We start from the raw sequence: 22,071 nt of genomic DNA, 5'->3' as shown, positions 1-22,071 counted from the left end.
GGGACGCTGACTTCATCTCTGAATGCTGCGTGTGTCCCGGGCGCTGCTAATGTGGTCGCCTCTGACCTGGGCTTTGGTTTCAGGAATTGGAACACAGATCAGTTCCCGATTTCAAGGTGGGGGAGGGTCTCTCTCTCTCTCTTTCAGAAGTTAACACTTTGGAGGTATTTTTATGGGGAAAAGAACAGACCACCTATTTCTAGCTACCAGGCTACAGCTCCAGTTTTGAGATGGTCACTAGCTTCTGGCAAAAGTCTATGTAGCCTATCAGTGACCCCCTCAAAGCATCCCTCCAGAAACAGGTGACCCCCTCCGACCACCCAGTCCGCTCTCCTGATGCCAACCCATGGCTACTCTGCATCCCAAGGGACACAGGTGGCGCTGGAGAGAATGTCACTGCGGGTTCTGGGGAACAGGAAAAGCCAGAGCTGGCACCTGGGGCTGCTGGCTTCTCCTTTACACCCCTCAGGGGAAACAATTCTATGCTTTTACACGGACTGACATAAAACCGGGAATTAAACATGAGAAGCCCTTCATCGTGTAAACTTCTGACGAAAAGTGTGATTACTGGAGTGGAACTACTTTGAAATTTCCCGAGGCACTGGGGACAATACTGGCAGGGGTACAGAGAAAGGTTTTTCAGAAATGAGCAGGATGACAAGTCAGGCCCAGAACCCATGGCCGAGGGCATTGTCCCAGACCCCCGCTGTTTCCGGAAGCTTCCCCAATCAATGGCAACACGACGTCACATCCCCCCTTTTTTTTTTTACACTGCGAGCGTGTGCCGCCCCGTCAGCTCGGAAGAGGACGGTCCCGAAGAGCTTCCCGCGCACCCCCTGGAAGCAGACAGGCTTTGCTTCCTTTGCACATTGGGGACGAACCGGGCTCACAGCGTGCACCCTGGAGAAATGTCACCCGTAGATATTTTTCTTCACTGGGAAGGGGAAGGGAATAAAAACAAAACGAAAAACAAAACACACCGGGAAACCACCCCGAGTTATTTAACCGATCAAGCCAAATGCTTTCAACGGTCTTTGGGACTATTTTTTTTAAGGGGATACTCGACCACCAGGGTGTGAAATGTTCTGCTCAAAGTGGAGGACAGGAAGCAGGTCAACACCAACACGGAAGGGGACATGCTATGGCTCTGCAATCTGACCTCAGGTGGCCGCTGCGGTCCTCCTGGGCGTGTTGGGGCGGGGCGGGGCATGGGGCGGGGCGTGGGGTGGGGCGTGGGGCGGGGAGGCCGGGCGGAGTCCCGGGTGGGACAGACGAGGAGGAGGACTGCACGGGCTGGGGGGCACTTTAAAGACAGAAAGCAGTGACTTTCGAGAGTTATTTTCTTTCTTGTTAATTTTTTTTTTAAAGCACTATTCAACTAGAGACAGAAGTTGAGGAGGCCCAATGTCTCTGGGTAGTGTACTACAGTTGTTAAGAAAAAAACCCAAAAGTTCAAAAAGCCAAGGGCGCACCAGCAGGGGAAAACGGAGGTAAAGGCGTTTCATCACCTGAAAGCTACAAGTGGTTAGGAAAGGAACAGTGTAAAACAGCCAACCTGTATTCGTTAAAAACGAGGGAGGTAACAGCAGTATTTAAAAGAAATCTCTGAGGGCAGTTTTCCAGTAGGATCCAGGACCTCCCCACCGCACCCCGGGCCCCGGGTGACACTATGACTCCCCAGCTAACACGTGCTCCGGGCGGTTTTATAAAAACGAGCACGGCAATGAAGCCTTCTGGAGAGGGTCAGCTCTCCGCTCCAAACCTGCTCGCCTCATGTTTGGAAAAACAACCCTTGTAAATGCAATATTGTAGAGAGAAAGCTTGGACCTCTTAAACCTGGACCAGGAAACCAAATTAAGACCTTCAAGCATGTGGTGTGTGTATTTATATATATGTGTGTATATACATATATATATATACACACACACACACACACACAAACACACACACGTATATATAGATTTTAAAAATACAAAACAAAAAAAAAAACCCTCCCCTACAATGAAAACCAACCAACCAACCAACCAAATGAAAATAACCCTATAAGTGTATACCTGCTTTCTGACTGCACCGCGAGTCAGAAGTTGCATAGGATATACTTTTGTGCAAGGCCAACAGCCTCTGAAGTAATGGAATAGAACTCATCCCGCTCAGTCCTGCGTCTGTCAGATATCATCGAACTTGTGTTTTAAGTAGTCCTTTATGACCTTGGCAATCGGCAGTTCATCAAGTAGCTTTAGGTTCTGAAGGCCTATACACTGTCGGATTTTGATTCGGCACAGGTCCTGCAAGTTTCTGGGCTGTCCTAGGAGAGAGAGAATAAAGAGAGCGTTACAAAGCTACCGAGCGGAGTGTGGCAGGCAGGCCACGAGGTTCTGGGAGCCGCTGTTCATTTTCCTGGCAAGTGTCTCTTGGGGAACGTACCGTGCAAACGATTCGAGGGGCTCCCGCTCAAGAGGAGCTACCCTGCGCCCCTTCCTGTGCTGTCTCATCGGAGCCCTTTCCTAACCCTGGGACCGTCAGTCAGTATTGTCACCTCCCCTTGACAAGCAAGGATGCCCCACATCAGGGATTTCAGTGAACTGCTCAATGTGACCAAGGTGAAAACCAGTTCCGATTCGGAACGCCAGCCCTCGTCCTGGCTGGGCCTCTCAGGTGCTGGGAGACCCTGAGTGTGCATATCACTCATTGGGCTTCAGTGGCTCCATCAGAAGAGCGAGGGACCAGAGGAGATGCTCTCAAACACAGCTCCTTCTTGGGACACGGAAGCCTGCCTGGACACGGAACACAATCTCCAGGGAGCTTTCCCAAGTGACCTCGGCCCACGGCAGGACGCTGGCTGTGGGGGTGAGGGAGCAGAAAAAGTGCTCTGAACCCATGTCTCCTCCAACCTCACGTCCTGACCAGCCACCAGTCAAGACCTCCCCTGTGACCCAACTCGAAAGAAAAAGGTTAAAATCCAACCTCTTCCACCGTCTTTTACTAAAACAGCACAGAGGACCACAGACGCGCGCCAACATTCTCAGTAGCTTCGGCAGCGCTCGGATTTACAGAAGTTCTGCTTTCAGAGTCAACGGCAACAGTAGCGAAGGCTACCGTGTGTGGAACGCCTCCTCTGTGCCTTGCAGTCTCACGACCTCTTCATGTACGCTCTCCTTTCATCCTCTTACGAGGGGGAGTGCTTTGATCATCGCCCCCACTCCACAGAGCCCTTGTGTCTCAGAGAATGAGTAACAGGCTCAAGGTCAAGTAGAAAGCCACACTTCAGTGGTTCTCAATGCTTCTCCGTCTCAAACCCTCTTGATACTGTTAAAAACGACCGGGGACCTGGACCTGCAAGAACTTCCATATTCTGTTGTTGTTTTTTTAATGTGGTTTATCTCTAGTGATAATTACAACTTGAGAAGCGAAAAGAGAGATTTAAGAAATGCTTATAGATTCACTTAGAAACAATCAAAGGAAACCCATTACATGTTAACATGGTTGTGAAAACAACAAACATTTCCAAAAACAAAGTGAGAAGAACGGCACCCCACACGTTTCTTTTCATAGCTTTTAGCAGCCTGCGTTCTCATCCGCAGCTCTGCGCCCCATCTGCTGTGATGAAACCGTGTCTGCCGGTCTCGGGAAAAGTCCACTTACATGCATGAAGGGAGGAATGCAAAAAAAGGCTGATAAAATAATGCCTTTAGTGCTGCTATGAAAATGCTGTTGACCTCAGATGTCCTGTTAGGGTCTCTGGGGCCCCCAGAGGCTCCCCAGGCCACACGCAGAGACCCATTGCTCTACTCGACACTTGAACCCTGACTTGAAGTGGACTTGTCCATAGTGATCGTCGTGATTTGAAAAAAGGTCCCTTGAAACTCAGGCCTATGGGAACAAGGGTTTCCCAAGAGCTGCTTCATCCATGGGCTCCACAAAGAGCCACACCAGAAGCAACGGGCTCCCTAGAAATGTCTGTAAACTGGGAGGAGGCGTGTCCACGAGAGTGTGCCTGGGAGGCCCACGCCCACGTGCCTCCCTCACCCTCCAGCAGGGCTGTCTTCTCCACTTCCCAGATCTCTGCTAAAAGTGCATTTTGTCAGAGATGAGGTCAAGTTCCTCAGCAGACACTCTCTGAGCTCCTTCAGAGCTTGACAAGGTTGAGATCTGACATTTGTTTGGAATGACTATACGACAGAGGGTGGGGCCACTCTGGTGGCCGAGGCAAAGTCCGACACCGCGCACAACCCTCCACAAATGCTAGCTAAGTGGAGGAGCGTTTCGTGGGCTCGTCCTCACAGCCAGCTTATTGCAAAACACGCCCGTGTCAACAGCAAATCATTTCCTCAGCTGCTTTGAATTAGTTTTCATCGCCATCCGTAGTCTACCATTAGATAGAGAATAAATTATCGCCGTCATCCTTCCATACATGCTTACAGAATTTGATCTGCACATGCAGACCAGAATGTGAATGAGATGCAGGTCTCCTTTTGTAAAAGCAAAGAATTTGGTTTTCTGAATAGATGGCCAGTTCTTTTCAAAGGACAATGTTAACAAGAGAAAGAACCACAATGTATCTGGGCAAGAAATAGATGAGGGTGAGGCTGACGTGTGGAAGTATACGCATCCTTCAGTGAAGTCTTTCCAACAAGATGGAAAGACTCAATTACTGGACCGGTAAATTATTGGTTAAAAAAAAGGGGACTAAGACAAAAGGTTCTATTATGGGGGGGGCATCTTAAGGTCGCCTCATTTTGTGGCACGCCACACTCTCCACCAATGACCACAACATCCTCCACGCCTCATACTCCTTTCACAATGTGACTCAACACTCCTGTTATTAAGAGATGGGATTAGGTCCCTCTCCTTGTGACAGGGTGGGCTTGTGACGCCATGTGACTGCTGTGGCAAAGACATAAGGGCTTTCACCTCGCCACTAAATTCTGCGGCATTCGATGACCCCACGAGACTCGGGGCCCTGAAAGTAGAGTGCTGTCATTAGACAAAGACTCAGGTATGTGGCTCTGTCATGGCTCTGATTTCCTGCCTGTGGTGGAAAGCTCAGTGACACTGTCACCTGCAGGGACATGGAAAATAGGAAATGACCTAACAAACCGGATGGGGAAGAGTCCCCCAGACAGAACACTGGACGTGTCACTGGCTCTTGTCTCGTCTCATCTGTCTCTCATCTCATCTGTCTGTGACACACGCGAAAGGACCAGGCGGAGCTGACAAGGCCAGGTCCCAGACAGCAGCAGGAACCACCGCCACCTCCAGAAGCTCTCCGCAGGGGCCTCCCAAGCGAGAAAGGGGCCTCCTGCACGTGTGTGTGGGCCCCTCTCACTCCATCCCCCACTCGTTTCTCTTCCTAAGCAGCGTGCTGTGGCCATCTCTTACGAGAGGATTGGCTTTATTTTATTGATTTTAATTTATTGTGTTTACATAGATTCTAGTGTTGCCCTGAATGCATCCCACCTCCCCCGAATTCCCCTCAACCACCCCCTTTGCCCCCCTCCCCACAATGCCCTCCCCCCTTCCCTTCAGCTTTTTTTTTTTTTGGCAGAGACAGAGAGAGTCAGAGAGAGGGACAGATAGGGACAGACAGATAGGGAGAGAGATGAGAAACATCAATTCTTCATTGCGGTTCCTTAGTTGTTCATTGCTTTCTCATATGTGCCTTGACCGTGGGCCTTCAGCAGACCGAGTGGCCCCTTGCTCAAGCCAGCGACCTTGGGCTCAAACTGGTGAGCTTTGCTCAAGCCAGACGAGCCCGTACTCAAGCTGTCGACCTCGGGGGTCTCGAACTTGGGTCTTCCACATCCCAGTCCCACACTCTATCCACTGCGCCACTGCCTGGTCAGGCACGAGGATTGGGTTTTTTAAAAGACTTCGTGACCATGTGCGACTCCTGTCTGCTGAATGACCTTTAACGACAGGAGCACTGCTTAGTGCTCCCGGGGTCAAGCCTGGAGCCAGACGAGCTGGGTGTGCCTCCTGGGCCACCTCTTACCACCTGTGTGTCCTGGGTGAGTCACCCAGCCTCCGGCCTCAGTGTCCTCCTCCGGGAAACTGAGGACAGACACCCCCTCTCCCCATCACGGGCTTTCTGGGCATGAAAAGAGTTCATGTTGGCCAAGTGCTCAGAATAGAGCTGGGCGCCCAGGACGAGCTATATACGTCGTGAGTAAATAAACGGCGCAGTCACATTTAAATGCTTGTAAAAACAACGTTGGCGTCTCCTTCCTGGAAAGGTAGAGGGCTCCTCCTTGGAAGCTGGTGTAAGGAAGAAAACTAGCTGACAGTTTCACAGGAGAGAGAAGACAGAAGTCACACTCTGGAAACCCTGGTGGGGCCTGACTGGGGGGGGGGGGGTGAGGACATTACGGACGGGCAGTGACGGAGCGAGGCGCGTCACTAACCCACCCCACCGCCCCCCCACACACACAGCGTTCATCTTGGTGGGGGGTGTGTGTGTGTGAGGACATTACGGACGGGCAGTGACGGAGCGAGGCGCGTCACTAACCCACCCCACCGCCCCACAAACACACAGCGTTCATCTTGGTGGGGGTGTGTGTGAAAAGTAGGCTAAAGAATAAAGTGTAATAAGGATGACTCATTGTAACACTGTATTTCTAAGTCCAAGGAGCAGGGGTTGTGTGTGTGTGTGTGTGTGTGTGTGTGTGTGTGTGTGTGTTTCCAGGAATATCATTTTGGGAATAGAAGATTACAACTGAAGAGTAAAACTACTTATTTTCCGGTCGACACACCCCTCAGAGGTGAGCCCTGGGCACCTGCTCTGCACTCAAGGGCGCACTGTCCCAAAGATGGGGTGGGGGGGAGGGCGAGGGAAGGAAAGCGGAGAGAGATGGAAGGAACCAAGGGAAAACCAGCACGCACGTGCACGATGTTTACGAGGTGTCTGAGAAAATTACCCCTGCCCTGTTCAGTAATGACATGGGATTGTAACTGGGATTGTTGGGGGGGGGGGTGGCGAGAGACTTCACACAAAAGCGTGTAATTTAAGGCATTGTAACACTTCAGGGGCGCAGGAGAGCTAGGAGCATTCTCGCTAACAAGCTAGGATGGAGTTACGTAACAGTTCAAAGGGCTGCTGGTCTTCCCATGTGGGGAAGAAGCCCGTCATTAGTGATAATTGGGCTGGTCCATAAAACAGGAAATGGAGCTTCTGAAGGGTCTGTGCTGGGGTAAGTGACAAAACCAGGGCAGCAGCAGCCGGATTTGGAAAATTAAATACCCTAAACCCCCCTCCTTTTGTCATTGCCGTCACAGTATTTAAGATGGACTAAACCTATTTATTTGGATAAAACATTTATAAAAGTAGAGAGAGAGGCCACACACACACACAACCCCAACGAGCATCAGAGGGTTTTCTTTGGGGAGGGGCAGGTAGGGACTGGAGGGGAGGGGAGGGTGTAAAACAGGAACAGAACGAAGATTCAGCTCCTCCGGGTGGCTCTGTCCAACCTGGCTTCCTTCAGAACCTCTCCTTCTTAGGGCAACAGCGGAACGGGCTCCCAGTATCTCTTTGTTTTTATCCCAACTTCCCGTTGTAAAATCCTTCCACAGTCACAGCCCTGGCCACTGACTTCCCCTTGCAGGGACTCAGAATGAGATTTAAGAAGCAAGTCTTACTTTAGGACACAAGGGCAGTTTCTGGCTCACCGTGAAATAAAGTCACACTATTTATAAGATAAAAGGCTGCTCGGACTGAACCCCCATGTTGCCTCCGCAGGCCCGTCAGCCTGGACGACACCTGTCCACTGGTCACATTTCGTCCCACGGGCAAATGAGCTTTGGCATCTCTCTCCCATGTGAACAAAGTCCAACAAAGGGCCTTGGCTGGTTGGCTCAGTGGTAGAGTGTCAGTCTGTGTGGAAGTCCTGGGTTCAATTCCCAGTCAGGGCACACAGGAGAAGCGACCATCTGCTTCTCTACCCCTCCCCTTCTCTCTTTCTCTCTTCCTCTCCTGCAGCCACGGCTTGTATAAGCAAGCTGGCCCTGGGCGCTGAGGATGGTTCCATGGCCTCCACTTCTGGTATTAAAATTGCTCGGTTTCTGAGCAATGGAGCTGCAGCCCCAGATAGGCAGAGCATCGGCCCCAGACAGGGCTTGCTGGGTGGATCCCAGCTGGGATGCATGTGGGAGTCTGTCTCTCGGCCTCCCTGCCTCTCACCTGATCAACAAGCAAACAATAAAACCATACACTGCTTCCTTACCGATGACAGGAAATTTCTAGAAGCCAACATTAAAAATAGAAAGTAATACAAAGACGATGATAAAAGTACAGAAAAGGTTAATACTTTCTCTGTCGGAGAAATTTAAAGTGTGGTATTAATCTGACTTAAAATGGTGGATCACTTATTTGTTCGTTTATTTCTAAAAGTGGTTTTAATCACAGAGACAGAAATGTAGATGGATGTCTGGCAAAATTCCGAATTAGAAAAAGAATTCAATAACCAAAAGTAACGTTTAGTTAAAATGTGCTATACAAATTGTTTCTTCAGAGAATTACATTACGGGACATTGTTTTGTTAAGTTGTCCTACAAAACAAGTTCAAAGGAACTGATGAAGGAATCGTCTGGAAGGAAGGTGGGGTAAGGGCGCCGGATGCAGCTGCGATGCCCCCGTGTCACCTGCTCTCACACTTGCAGCCCTACTGGGCTGAGCCGAGAAAGCCTCAGCATGAACGTCATTTTCTTAAAATTAAAAAAAAATAAAAATAAAAAGGAGTCATGATCTGTATTCTTACTTTCTTAAAGTCTGAAACTGTGTTTTTTAAATGAAGTTTAACTTCTGTGGCTAAAACATAGGACTATTACTGAAATTTAAACTGAAACACATTTCTGGTTATGGCAGTGTTTATTAAATAGCATACTCTTAAACACCTGTCGTCGATGTTCCAGAAAGCACCAAGCTTAAGTACTCGACAGGTTACATCTCTAGCAGAGCACTGTATCCAACTCCATTCCCAGCCATCTCCTCTTCTCGTCTTAGAAATATGAGCCATCTCATCCTTAAAACATTCAAATCAAAACGCAATCCAGTCCAACCTTTCACACACCACTAGGCTTCCAAACTGATCAGGATAATAAATCTGTGTTACCCTGTAGCATCTGACAGAACAACAGACACGCCTCAGAAACCATGGAGCCCTACAGGTCCAAAGCAGCCAACGTTCTACCCAGACATGTAACTGCAAACAGAGTACAGCAGAGAGCGACCAAATTCTAACTCACTCAGTTTGAACGCAGCAATTGTATATCGCTTGGTCTCAACTTCCGAGTTTCGGGACCTCTTTGCACTCTTAAAACTGGCGGACCTCAAAGGATTTTTGTTTTGGTGGGTTATAGCTATACTTACCATATATTTAGGAATTTAATTATTAGTTCATTGAAAAATAACAACAAGCTCCATAGCAGTCAAAATACATCTGTATGAAAATAAAGCTGCTTCCTAAGACATGAAAGGTTTCAGGAGAAGAGCAGCAACGTGATCCATCCATTTCTGCAAACATCTCGTAAGACGGGGGGTTCACAGACCCGCTTCTGCATCACCCCTGTTGTGTTGGCTCTCCTGACTGCAGCAGGTGAAGAAAACACAGCCTCCCATGTGTGTAGTTGGAAGAGAAAGGATTTTAAGTCTTTATAGACCACTGTGGGTCCTCTTTGACACACCACCACAACTCCACACGTAGTGCTTTCTCCAGGTTCGCTGCGCGATGGGACCAGAAACCAAGTCAGGGAACTTCCTACATTCTTTCGCGTTAAAATCCGCCGTCTGCCTTGCCTGCTGGATGAACCTTCTGCCCCTGCGTGATTCGGTGACATGCACGGGTTATCTGGAAAATGCTGGTTCAATGGGATAGCAGACCTTCCCAATGTCGAGCCATTTCTTTACAGTATCAGAAAGTTACTGGGTTCATCTCTCCACTGATCTCAAAATGGTCTTGCCGTACGGGAAAACTGTCCATGTCGCAGTGGCAAACACAAGCTGTTCAAAATTCTAATTTTCGCTTGAAAGCTCAGATTTTATGACTCATCATAAACACTGCCAGTTGTTTTTCTTACGGTGACAAGAGAATATTGCTAACTTTTTTGGGAAATGTCTGCCAAACACCCCGAAGGAAGACCGGCTTTGCCACGGGTCCGGCAGGGGGAAGCAGGGTCCGGCCAGAGGGGGCGGGGCGGGGCCCGCCGGCTGCAGAGGCCACCTCAGGCCCGGCACTGCCTTCAAATCCCATCCCTCGGAGTATGTAAAAAGGTGTCCATTCCAAGGGATGAGACTTAATAAAATGATTCTCCACTACTTCATCAAAGACACTCCCCACAGGAAATGGAGTGAAAGCGCTCGGAGACTGCTCCGGTGGAGAACAGGGCGACCACCAGTGCCCTCGGGGGCCCTGTGTCACCCACCAGTGCCCTCTGGGGCCCTGTGTCACCACCAGTGCAACGAGAAAGGCAATTCAATCTCTCTCTCTCTCTTTTTTTTTTTTTTTTAAGTGAGAGGAAGAAGATAAACAGATTCCCACATGCGCCCTGACCGGGATCCACCTGGTAACCCCAGCTGAGGCTGATGCTTGAGCACAGTGCTATCTTTAGTGCCTGAAGATGACATTCTCCAACTGAGCTATTGTCAGGGCCGTGAATCACGCTTGAAACAATCGAGCCATTGACTGCAGGAGCGGAAGAGAGAAAGAAGGGGAGAGGGATGGGAAGAGAAGCAGATGGTCGCTTCTCCTTTGTGCCCTGACTGGGAATCGAACCTGGGACAGCCAGATGCTGGGCCAAAGCTCTATCATTGAGACAGCTGGCCAGAGCCAGCAAATAATTTTGTACTGTTACGAGGTTACTTTTGACTTCACGGCCACCAAAAACCACTGTTCTACATGAATCCAAAACCATCAAATTGAATCAAATCAAATCACAAGAGCAGGAAACCATCCCCTTTACGAGTGGTTCTGGGTAGGAGGTTTGAACAGAGAGGGAGGCCAGAGACTAGGGTGTGATCGGCCCTGTCCGGAGCAGGAAGCTGAGACCCCAGGGCAGGGTGAGGGTAAGCACACGGCCCGAGTCCATCAGCCAGGTCAGACGCTGGGTCAGGGGACCCGTGGCCACGCCCCCTCCTCTGACCCAGGCGTGGCTGAGAGCCGAGCTCATCAGGACCCTACATGGGAGGTGTGCCTCTGAATCCCAGTCCCCTGAGCAAAAACGATGAAACTATAAAGAGACTTCGGTTTCAGCTCTGTTAGATTACGAGCTGGGAAGTCACCAGTCCTATCCTTACAAGAAGAAAAAGCTGAACAAACTCAAAGTCCCAGAGTGCGATTTAATAAGGTTATTACAGACCACTGGCCTCTCCCACACCAACAGGGCCCGAGGCACAACGGGGGGGGCTCACAGCGGACAGAGCTGCAGGCCCGACTCCCTCAGGAGGGAGGGGGCCCAAGGCCTCTGGCCCCCACAGCGCCAGCAACCTGACAAGCAGCCCAGGTGAACATAGAATCTGACATGGAAGGCCTATTCACCTCACTTCCTGTTACCTAATACGTCGTGTCTGGCTTCAATAAAAAGTGACAAGACATGCTTAAAAGGCCAGAAAAAAACATGGTAGACGAGATAAAGCATGAGTAAGACTTAGATATGACACAGATGGTGGGATTATCAGACCGGCAATTTAAAGTAACTAGGATTACTATGTTACAACTAAGTATGAGATGTAAACGGTAACATCTTGCCTAATCGGCCTGCACGACACAGTGGCTCCTCCACAGTGAGGACAGACGAGGGTGTCACTGGCAGAGGTGACAAGTGGACCCCTCCAACGGCCTGCCTCCCGCTCTCCTACAAGACTCCGAGTCCGCTTTGCCTTTGGGCCAGTCCCTCTTCCACACGAAGGGCAGAGCCTTACGATGAGAGGACTCCTCTCCGCAGACAACCGAGCCCGTCCGACACGGAAGCTGCCTCCTTCCGGGCATGCGGAGGGTTAAAACCCCATTTTTTTTACCCCCCATAAGATGACAAGTTCTTCGTAGTCACCGCCAGAGGTTTGGTCTTTTCTGGAATTTCTCTCTCTTTCTCAAAAGATTTCATATTCTGTATAACCCCTTCCTCCACCGTGGACCCGAAGAATTTCCATCGTGGAGCAGAAAGACGATAAAGGAAAAAGCACTAAATTATCATCGGAGTCCTCAGGGTGAGTTCTATTATTTTACCGTATCTTTGGGGTCAGCTTGACTTGTGCTGCTAGCAGTTTTCCGGGAATTGTTCGTGTTTTCTTGTGCAGAAATGTCGCTCTCTCGTTCAGACCAGGCAGACATTCCCCCAGTCTCCTGCTCTGTACCTCAGCCTGCGCCCCAGTCCTAATGCCAGGGCTCCTCGCCCTCTCAGCTCTGTGACGGGGCGTTTTCATGTGCAGCGTACAAACCCTGAGAATAGCCCTTCAATTCTGCGCCCTGGGCACTTCACCTGCCCACCAGGTCCCAGCCCGGGGAAAGGGGCTGCTCACCTCCTGACAGGGACCTTTGACCCTGAGAATAGCCCTTCAATTCTGCGCCCTGGGCACTTCACCTGCCCACCAGGTCCCAGCCCGGGGAAAGGGGCTGCTCACCTCCTGACAGGGACCTTGGCCCAGTGTGGGCCTCCATCAAGGGACCCCCATCCAAGCGTCCAGTGCTGCATCCTCACTACCACGTCCACCTGTCAGCGGTCAGGCCTTCAGTGCTCTCTCTGTTGCTGTCCCTTTATTTGTTACATCGTTTTGTTTTATTTTTCTGCCTTTCAAGTAAAAGCACTAAAAGAAAAGAAAGTGGTTTCTTATCAACGCTACCAACCAGACAGGACACATCTTCTGGCCTGCGAACAGCCCTCCTCCTCGGGCAGGACCTCCGGGCACACACAAGCCCCTCGGCTCCGCGGCAGGCTTCCGGCAGGAGCCCCAGCCGTGCCGGAGGGCGGAGGTTCCGGCAGCCTGGCTGAAGGCGGACAGACAGCAGGTCTCCGTGGCTTCTCCCTCCACGCGTGACCGGCCAGCCATCAGAAGACGCTGCTCTGTAACAAGGCTGCTCATCCTGCCCTGTTTTTATGGAACGTGCATCGGGGTGTTTGTGGCAAGTTCTCTAAAAACCTGCAGTAACCTTTAAATTCCAGGATGATGATTTCCTTGAGCTCTTCCAATTTAAACAACCTGCTTCCAGTGAGACGGTGCCAGAAACGACACTACGGCCCTGAACAAGGGCCACGTCTGCCGTGCCCCCAGCTCGGGAGGTGGGGTTCTCAGACCAGAAGCCAGCAGCGCGAGGCCTGAAGGCCCGGGCCTTGGTGTGTCAAGGCTGGAAGGGGCTCACAGGTCTGAGCGACCGGATGCTCTGACGGCCCTGCTTTCTGTGCCACTGGTTCGCAGCAGACAGCTCTCCAAAGAGAGTCAGCTGTGGCCGGTCCATCTAGCACGTAATTATTCACCAGGCAGAGAAGATCATAACAAACACGACACCGTAGGAGAATTACTTAACTTTCTTTTGGCAGGAGACACCACCGGGGAGTCAAGAAGTGACAAATTATGTTGAGGCAGCTGAAGGCGGTGAGTAACTGCAGCCTTCAAAAGACAGATGAGGTCCTGGCTGGGTAGCTCAGTCGGTTAGAATGTTGTCCCGAAACACCAAGGTTGCAGGTTTGATCCCTAGTCAGGGCCCAAATAAATGCTTTCTCTCTCCCCTCCTTCCTCTGTATGTCCCTTAAAATCAACCAATAAAAAAAATTGGGGGGGGGGGGAGACAGACGGGTCTTTCTTGTCTGAGGAGCACACCACACGCGCTCGGCCACCATCTCTCGGAGGGCCAGGCAGCAGGCCCACCCCCTCGCCCAGGACCAACTCTGTGCCGCCCTTTCTCGAGCCTTGGAGAACGCAGACACTAATGGACAGTCCCTGTTGATTTTTCCTTTTGCCTTGAATTTTAAAGGTTTATGTGACTCTTTTCTAAACTCCCACCCTTGCTCGCCAGCAGCACTGAGGGCAGAGGACAGAGAGGCAGCTCCTACTCTCCTCCTCCCCCCACCCAGCGGTCCCCATATGCAGACACACAACAGTCTACACAGCTGGAAATTGGAGGCTTGGGCTGAGGGAGGCTTGCAGGGATTCACTCTGTTGGTAGCCAGCCCTTGCTGTTCACTCGCCCTTGTTTAATTGTTTTATATAAAAAACACACATATGGCTCTGGCCGGTTGGCTCAGTGGTAGAGTGTTGGCCCAGTGTGTGGAAGTCCTGGGTTCGATTCCCGGCCAGGGCACACAGGAGATGCGCCCATCTGCTTCTCTACCATTCCCCCTCTTCTTTCTCTCCATCTCTCTCTTTCCCTCCCACAGCCAAGGCTCCACTGGAGCAAAGTTGGCCCGAGCTCTGAGGACAGCTCCATGGCCTCTGCCTCAGGTGCTAGAATGGCTCCAGCCGCAAGGGAGCGACGCCCCAGATGGGCAGAGCATCGCCCCCTCCAGTGGGCGTGCCGGGTGGATCCCGGTTGGGCGCATGAAGGAGTCTGTCTGTCTCCCAGCTTCTAACTTCAGAAAAATACAAATACAAAAACAAAACCACACACACACAGCACTTAAAATGTACCAGACACTGTTGTAAGTGCATTATAAATATTAACTCACTTAATCCTCACAGCAAGCCTACAGATAGATACAATGATCCTAATTTTAAGGTGAGGACACAGGCACAGCGCAGTGAGGTAACCTGCCCAAGGTCACAGTGAATGTGGTCAAGTTAGGGGCGTGAGCTCGCATGGTCTAGCTGGAGTCCGCGCTGTTCAGCACGGGGCATAATGTCTAACAAAAGGGGCTGAGGTATTGATGTACCTACCATGCCTTTCTGAACTAATACAGCCAAAAGTCTCCACTGTAGAGTAAAATAAAATAATTAAAAGGTGCCCAGAATTTATCAAGGAAAAGATACACTTCAGCCCTGGCTGGTTTGCTCAGTGGTAGAGCGTCAGCCTGGCGTGCGGAAGTCCCGGGTTTGATTCCTGGCCAGGGCACACAGGAGAAGTGCCCATCTGCTTCTCCACCCCTCCCCCTCTCCTTCCTCTCTGTCTCTCTCTTCCCCTCCCGCAGCCAAGGTTCCTTTGGAGCAAAGTTGGCCGGGGAGCTGAGGATGGCTCTATGCCTCTGCCTCAGGCGCTAGAATGGCTCTGGTTGCAACAGAGCGATGCCCCAGATGGGCAGAGCATCGCCCCCTGGTGGGCGTGCCGGGTGGATCCCGGTTGGGCGCATGCAGGAGTCTGTCTGACTGCCTCCCTGTTTCCAACTTCAGAAAAATACAAAAAAGAAAAGATACACTTCATAGGCTATTACTGTATGATGGAATCCTCATCTCAAGTTCAAGACCAAGCTCACCTTTCCCAACACCGACACCCCCACGGGGCTATGACGAAGAAGGGCTGGGAAATGTCCTGACCCAGCAGCACCTGGAACGTCACTACCCTCACCAGGCTCTTCTGTCCATTAAAATGGATACAATGAAAAGTCCGTCTCTCCAAAGCATTAGCCATATAACAAGTGGCTCAACTGCCTCCTGGGGCCAGCGGCTCCCATGCTGGACGGCTCAGAGACATCTCCAACAATACAAAGCTCTGCCACACATCCTGAGTGTGGCTCCTTCCGGTTCAGTCTGAATGCCCCTAGTGGAAACAGCTCATCCTTTCTTCCGTATGCATACACAACATTCAAATCACATTCCATGTCTTCAAAAAGGTTCACCCCCAAGTTCAGCTCCAAGGGAGAAAATGGATTATTTTATAAACAGGTCAAGTAAACTACCCCCAAGCACCTGATGCCCATAATGCATTTCTTCCTCCCTGATGTTAAAAATCAGGCGAGGAAATTTTAAAAGTACAGCAGGTAGCAAAATATCGCATTTTTTCAACAGATTTTAGCTCTATGTAGGATGCTATGAGACACATACTCAACTAGCTGCAAGGACGCCGGATAAAAGAGGGTGGCTGTGTCCCCACAAATGAATGCTCCAATCAGAAAAGTAACACCATCACGTGTGCCTTGACATGAGGTGGGTCAGATGCTTGTAGGCTTTTTTTTTTGAAAAACAAAAATGCACCCACACAAAAACAGGTCCGGTTCAATGGAAGCCGGCACCAAATTTTCCAGAGAGCAAATCTCTTCTTCCAACAATTTCTTTTTTTTTCCTTTTATTCAGTGAGAGGAAGGGGAGGCAGAGAGACAGACTCTCACACGTGCCCCAGGATCCACCCAGATAGCCCACTAGGGGCTCTGCCTATCTGGGGTGTTGCTCCATTGCTCAGCAACAGAGCTCTTCTTAGTGCCTGAGGTGGAGGCCATGAAGCCATCCTTAGCACCCAGGGCCAACTTGCTCCAATCAAGTCATGGCTGTGGGGGGGGAAGGGAGAGAAAAAGAGAGAGGGAGGGGGGGTAAAGAGGGGGGAGAGAGAGAGAGAGAGAGAGAGAGAAGCGAGAGGGGGAGGGGTAGAGAAGCAGATTAGCACTTCTTCTCTGTGCCCTAACTGAGAATCGAACCTGGGACATCCACATGCCAGGCCGATGCTTTACCACTGAGCCAAACGGCCAAGGTCACCACAATTTCTAACATCCGTAACCTGCTGTCCTGTGATACATAAATAAATAACCCCGCTGTTCCGTTTCACGTGGGGTTCACATCATCACGAAGCAGAATGGCCACAATCAAATGTGAACAACAGCTCAGCAATAAAAAAGAACAAACGCAGGGACCAGGAGACCTCCACAGGGACGGAGCCTAAAACGCAAACTTCTGACTCCTCAGCCCGACGTCCACGGCTGCCTGGAGAAACTGTGTGACCAGCAGGAACCGCCTTGTTCTAACTCAGCTCTTCGTTAACAAAAAAATTACTCTTTTTGTCCTGTTTCCCATTTCTCCTCTCATCCCAACTTTAGACCCCTCTTACATTTAGCGGCACGACTGAATTTTTGTGCCATCTTGGGGTACAGAGCTAACTTTTTATTTCGGGTGAATGAGGTACTACTTACCAAGCAGGGCTGATACGAATCATTAACGTCTGGTTACTTCTAGTTGTAAAAACACCTTTAAACCCCTCAGAAGATGCAAATATCTTTTTAAAAAGCAGTAATAGTAATAATTGCGTTACGTACTTGTGACTTCTTGTAAGAAATCCAAACACGGTCGACCGCTTCCAGAAATACTGAGAGAGACGGCCAGCGGGGTCTGTCCTTCATAGTTCCTCGTGTTCGTGTCTGCTCCGTAACTGTACAACATCCGTGCGCAGAGCACGTCGTCCCTGAGGGCGGACAGGTGTAAGGGCGTCTGTCCGTCCTCCAGGCGACCCAAGTTTGTGTCGGCCCCCCTCTGCAGGAACATCCGGCAGTAGGAGTGGTTGCTCTTGATCACGGCGTACCGCAGCAGGAACCCGTTCTGGATGTCGATGTTGGCGCTGTGGTCCAGCAGGATCTTCACGCAGCTCGACCGCTCCCGGATGATGGCCAGCTGCAGCGGCGTCGTGCCCTTGTCGCTGAGCGGGTCGACCTCCGCCTTGAACTCCAGCAGCAGCCGGACGAACGAGTCCCTGCCGTAGTGCGCAGCCACGTGGAGGGGCGTCCAGCCGTCATTGCTCTTGGCGTTGATGATGTCGCTCCTGTATTCGGACTCCAACATCAAGCGCGCAATCCGGGCGCGGCCGTGCATGGCCGCGTAGTGCAGAGCGGTGAACCCTCCGATTAGGTCCTTGACTGTGGGGTCGGCTGACGTTAAAAGCAAAATGAAAACGTTAGTGGACTCAGAGACAAAGCAACGAACCCCTTCCACAGCACAGCACATTGCAGCCAACTCTCACACAGAACGTGAAATGATTAGACGCTGCAACAAATACTAAGCACTTGAAGTTTTAGGCCCTGGCCAGTTGGCTCAGCGGTAGAGCATCGGTCCGGCATATGGAGGTCCCAGGTTTGATTCCAAGTTAGGGCACACAGGAGAAGCAACCATCTGCTTCTCCACCCTCCTCCTTCTCTCTCCCTCTCTCTGTCTCTCTTCCCCTCCTGCAGCCCTGGCTAGGTTGGAGCAAACTGGCCCTAGGTGCTGAAGATGGTTCCATGGCCTCCCATCAGGCACTAAAATAGCTCGGTTGCCAAGCAACAGAGCAGCGGCCCCAGATGGGCAGAACACCAACCAGCAGGGCACTTACTGGGTGGATCCCGGTTGGGGTGTATGCGGGAGTCTCTCTCTAACTCCCCGTCTCTCACTTAAAAAAAAAAAAAAAGTTTTAATGGAAAATAAAATTCAGTAGAAAGTTATCTACCCTAGTGAACAGAATGGGAGTTGAGATCACCATGTCCCTTCTTTAATAACCAAACCAATTAACCGACTGTTTTCGGCGGCTAACCCTGCCAACCCCAATCTCCATATTGCTTCTTGCTTGTCTTTTCTCCTGTGCTTCTTGGTCTTAAAGAGAAGCATGTGAGGCAGCATCTGCTGTTCTAAATTACGGATGTGCTGCGGTCTGGCAGACTGTGTTGTTTTAGGGTGTATTAGGTTAAAAAAAAAAGGTTTTCTGCGGTCTGTGAAAATTCCAAAGCATGTAAGATATATGGTAAGTGATTTGGATAAATCATGTTTTCAAGAGATAAAAGTCTACTCCGAATTCTTAGTTTTACAAGGACTTTGGAGTCTATAGGAATCAGACTGCACATTGTGTGTGAAAAACTGGAAGAAGACCGCAGCGCTGTGTAAATAATATTTTCTACAACAGTTCTAAAATCTTCACCTAACTCGGCTGATTTCTGGTAGGAGAAAAAGAGAGAAAAAAATAAATAAAAAGAAACTACGGTAACCTATCCGCCATGTGACTCCTCAGTCACAAACTTTGTCACCTGCACTGGCTCCTTCTGGATCCACAGGGTGAGGTCTATGTAGCCCTCAGCCCACAGGCATTCCCCGGGCACTGTCCCCTACTCTGTAGGTCACTTCCTGGAGGCCACCAATTCCTCGTGGAGATAAACTGGTCAGGCCTAACTACCTAGGATTAAAAGGCCTTCTTCTTAGAACTGTCACCCTTCATGTTTGGTTTGGTCACAAAAGAGAAAAATTCATGCGTTTTTCTTCAAACAGACAAACAAAAAGCCCCCAAAGTTGTGTGTTTAAACATTTGTGTACTGGTTAGTAAAATGTTATTTACTTCTGTAACGTGACAGCTGGGTCTCTTAGAAAAGCCTATGAGGTAGAAAGCTACAAGCAACATAGTAATATGCAGAAGAACAAAAATTTCAGTTAAAAAGTGGTGGCTAACAAAACCTGTAAAAAGTTAACATTTTTTTTTTTTAGGTAAGCTTTATCAGTTACATTTCTAAAAATCATTAGCTATAAACTATCAGGACACAATAGTAATACTACTTTTATCCGTTTCCACGGTATCCTATCTGCCTTGGTCTTCACTAAAAGAAAAACATACAGTAAACATTTATGATGTGACTTCGATAAACCAAGGCAAGAATATTTAACGCAGCGTTTTGCTGCCACCTGCTGGCCTGTCATGAATGTGAGCTACTGGTGCCTCCATCCTGACAGGTGATGTGAGCGCCCAATCCCTTCGACACCTTGAGTAGTACCTAAAGCAGACCGAGTGAAGACAAAATAAAAAATGTACCCCTTCAGTTCAGATGCAACAGCGGATCTTGCCAAGATGTCCGTTTCTACTCTATAACCCGAGCAATCAACTGCTTCCAGACATTCTCGCTCCGTCTGTTCAAGTGACACGTGAGAAGGCCTTCTTTCCTCTCTCCACCTTACATCCACCAGGGATGGCTTTCCTTTGCTGGCCCATAACTTGCTTTATTAAAGAGCAAAGCTATAATCACGTTAACACGGAACTGCATGCCCGTCTTTGCTTACTGGCGTTTGGGGGTTACGCGGAGCGAGGGAAAGGAGGACTGACACGTACAGCAAAGAGACGCAGGAGCTGAGCACACCCGGGAAACAGCACAGAATTACAAGCTTTGAGTAACACGCATGAAATCCACACAGTTATGGGCCTTGAGGAATTGACAAAGGCAAAATCTGAGACAAAGGAAAATGTACAAATTCATGGATTGTTGCTCCTTTGGCTCCTGCGATAAGGAAGAGATCTTACTTGTAATAGCAGCAGGAACTACAAAACACCCAGATAGATGTTCAGTAAGAAATGTGCAAGGGCCTGGGTGGCGCAGTGGATAGAGCATCCGACTGGGATATGGAGGACCCAGGTTCGAGACCCCGAGGTCGCCAGCTTGAGTGTGGGCTCATCTGGTTTGAGCAAAAGCTCACCAGCTAGGACCCAAAGTCGTTGGCTTGAGCAAGGGGTTACTTGGTCTGCTGAAGGCCCACGGTCAAGGCACATATGAGAAAGGAATCATGAACAACTAAGGTGTCGCAATGCGCAATGAAAAACTAATGATTGATGCTTTTCATCTCTCCGTTCCCGTCTGTCTGTCCCTGTCTATCTTGACTCTCTGTCTCTGTAAAAAAAAAAAAAAAACAGTGCAAGGCCCACAGGAAGAAAACTTGAAAGTGAATTCACTTCGTCAGCATCTGCTCACATGTGCCTCCACGGGAGAGGCTTTCCCTGAACACTGAGAGCAGCCCCACTGTTACGTTGTCCCCTTAGCAAGCTTTGCTTTTCCCCCAAGGGCAAACTATCATTTTGTAAGGCAAGTCTATCTTTATTTTACGTTTTTTTAAATTATTTATCTGAAAGAGAGAGACAGACATGAATTTGCTGTTCCACTTATTTATGCACTCACTGGTTGATTCTTCTATGTGCCCTGACCAGGGATCAAACCCACAACAGCCTTGGCATATTGGGGCAAAGCTCTAACCAACTGAGCTAACCTGGCAAGCTGTTTCAAACAAGGTGTAGGGTAGTCTCAATATGCCCACTGAAACCTACTGAAAGATTTGAAGATATATATAAATAAAAACAAATAAACATTCCCTAGCAATATGGGTTTCTCCTGACAGCTTTATTGAAATACAATATACCAGTTTTAAGTGCACAGGTTGATGAACTCTGATGAGTTGTATACAGTCGTGTAACCACCACAATCAAAATAGTTGTATCAACCCAAAAAAGTCCTTCCTGCCCCTTTACAGTCAGCTCTCTGCCCAGACTCAGGGCCCCAGGCAGCCACTGAAGTTTCTGTCTTTCTAGAATTTCATACAAATGAAACCACAGCGTACGTCGAGTCTGTGTCTGACTTACTGCCCTTAGCATGATGCTTCTGAAATTCACCCATGTTGACGTGTCTGTACAAGAAGTTTGTTCCTTTATATTGTGGAGTATTCCGTAATGTGGACCACCAATTATTTAGCTATTTATTCACCAGCAGACAGTGTTCGAGACTATTGTGAATAAGACTACTGTGAACATTTATGTCCAAGTTTACGTGCGGACAAGTTTCCATCTCAGTTGGGTAAATACCTGTAACTGCTGAGTCCTGTGTTAAATGTGCATTGAAGAAGTTGCCACATTTCTCTAGCGGTGATACAATATTACATCCCCACTAGCTGTACAGGGTGGGGCAAGAGTGAGTTTATGGTTGTTGAGTTCGCAAAAGCTGATTCTTGTTATTATTAATTACTGTATTCTTTTCCATACAAACGGTGTAACTTACTTTGGAGCCAACCTGTAGATGAGTTCCTGTCATCCTTCACTAATACTTGGTGTCATTAGTAATTTACATCTTACCCCTTCGCGAGAGCATAAAGTGGTAACTTATGGGAGCCCACAGTTTATGCTTCCGTGATGTCGTGGCACCGAACTTACTCCCTCAGTGTGTTTTGTGAAGTGTCTGTTGAAATCGTTAACCTCCTTTTACTGGGTTGTTTTTCTCACTGAGTTTACAACTCAGCTGTGTATATGTTCTGGACACAAGCCCTTTGTCAGATATGTTGTGTAAACACTTTCTCCTAGTTGAACACGCCTTTTCATTTTCTATACTGTGTCTTCTTGAAGAAGAAAAGATTTTAATTTTGATGCGGTCAAATGTTATTTATTTTGTTTCTTTTACGGTTCCTGCTTT

The 22,071-nt window shown here is 49.3% G+C and overlaps 1 protein-coding gene across 1 annotated transcript in view; it reads right to left on the bottom strand.

Moving 5' to 3' along the window:
* Positions 1-238: 238 nt before the first annotated feature.
* Positions 239-22,071, bottom strand: part of ASB7 (ankyrin repeat and SOCS box containing 7) — a 47,699-nt gene continuing 25,866 nt past the window's right edge. The window contains exons 5-6 of the mRNA XM_066354892.1: positions 17,158-17,763; positions 239-2,305 (exon numbers count right to left, since the gene is read on the bottom strand). Of these exons, the coding sequence (XP_066210989.1) occupies positions 2,166-2,305; positions 17,158-17,763 (746 nt within the window). The 3' untranslated portion in view covers positions 239-2,165. The remainder of the gene's footprint in view (positions 2,306-17,157; positions 17,764-22,071) is intronic.

This window comes from Saccopteryx leptura, chromosome 13 (assembly GCF_036850995.1).
Source record: "Saccopteryx leptura isolate mSacLep1 chromosome 13, mSacLep1_pri_phased_curated, whole genome shotgun sequence".
NCBI lineage: Eukaryota > Metazoa > Chordata > Mammalia > Chiroptera > Emballonuridae > Saccopteryx > Saccopteryx leptura.
The sequence above is the reverse complement of the archived record's forward strand: the minus strand, read 5'-3'. Positions and strand labels throughout refer to the sequence as shown.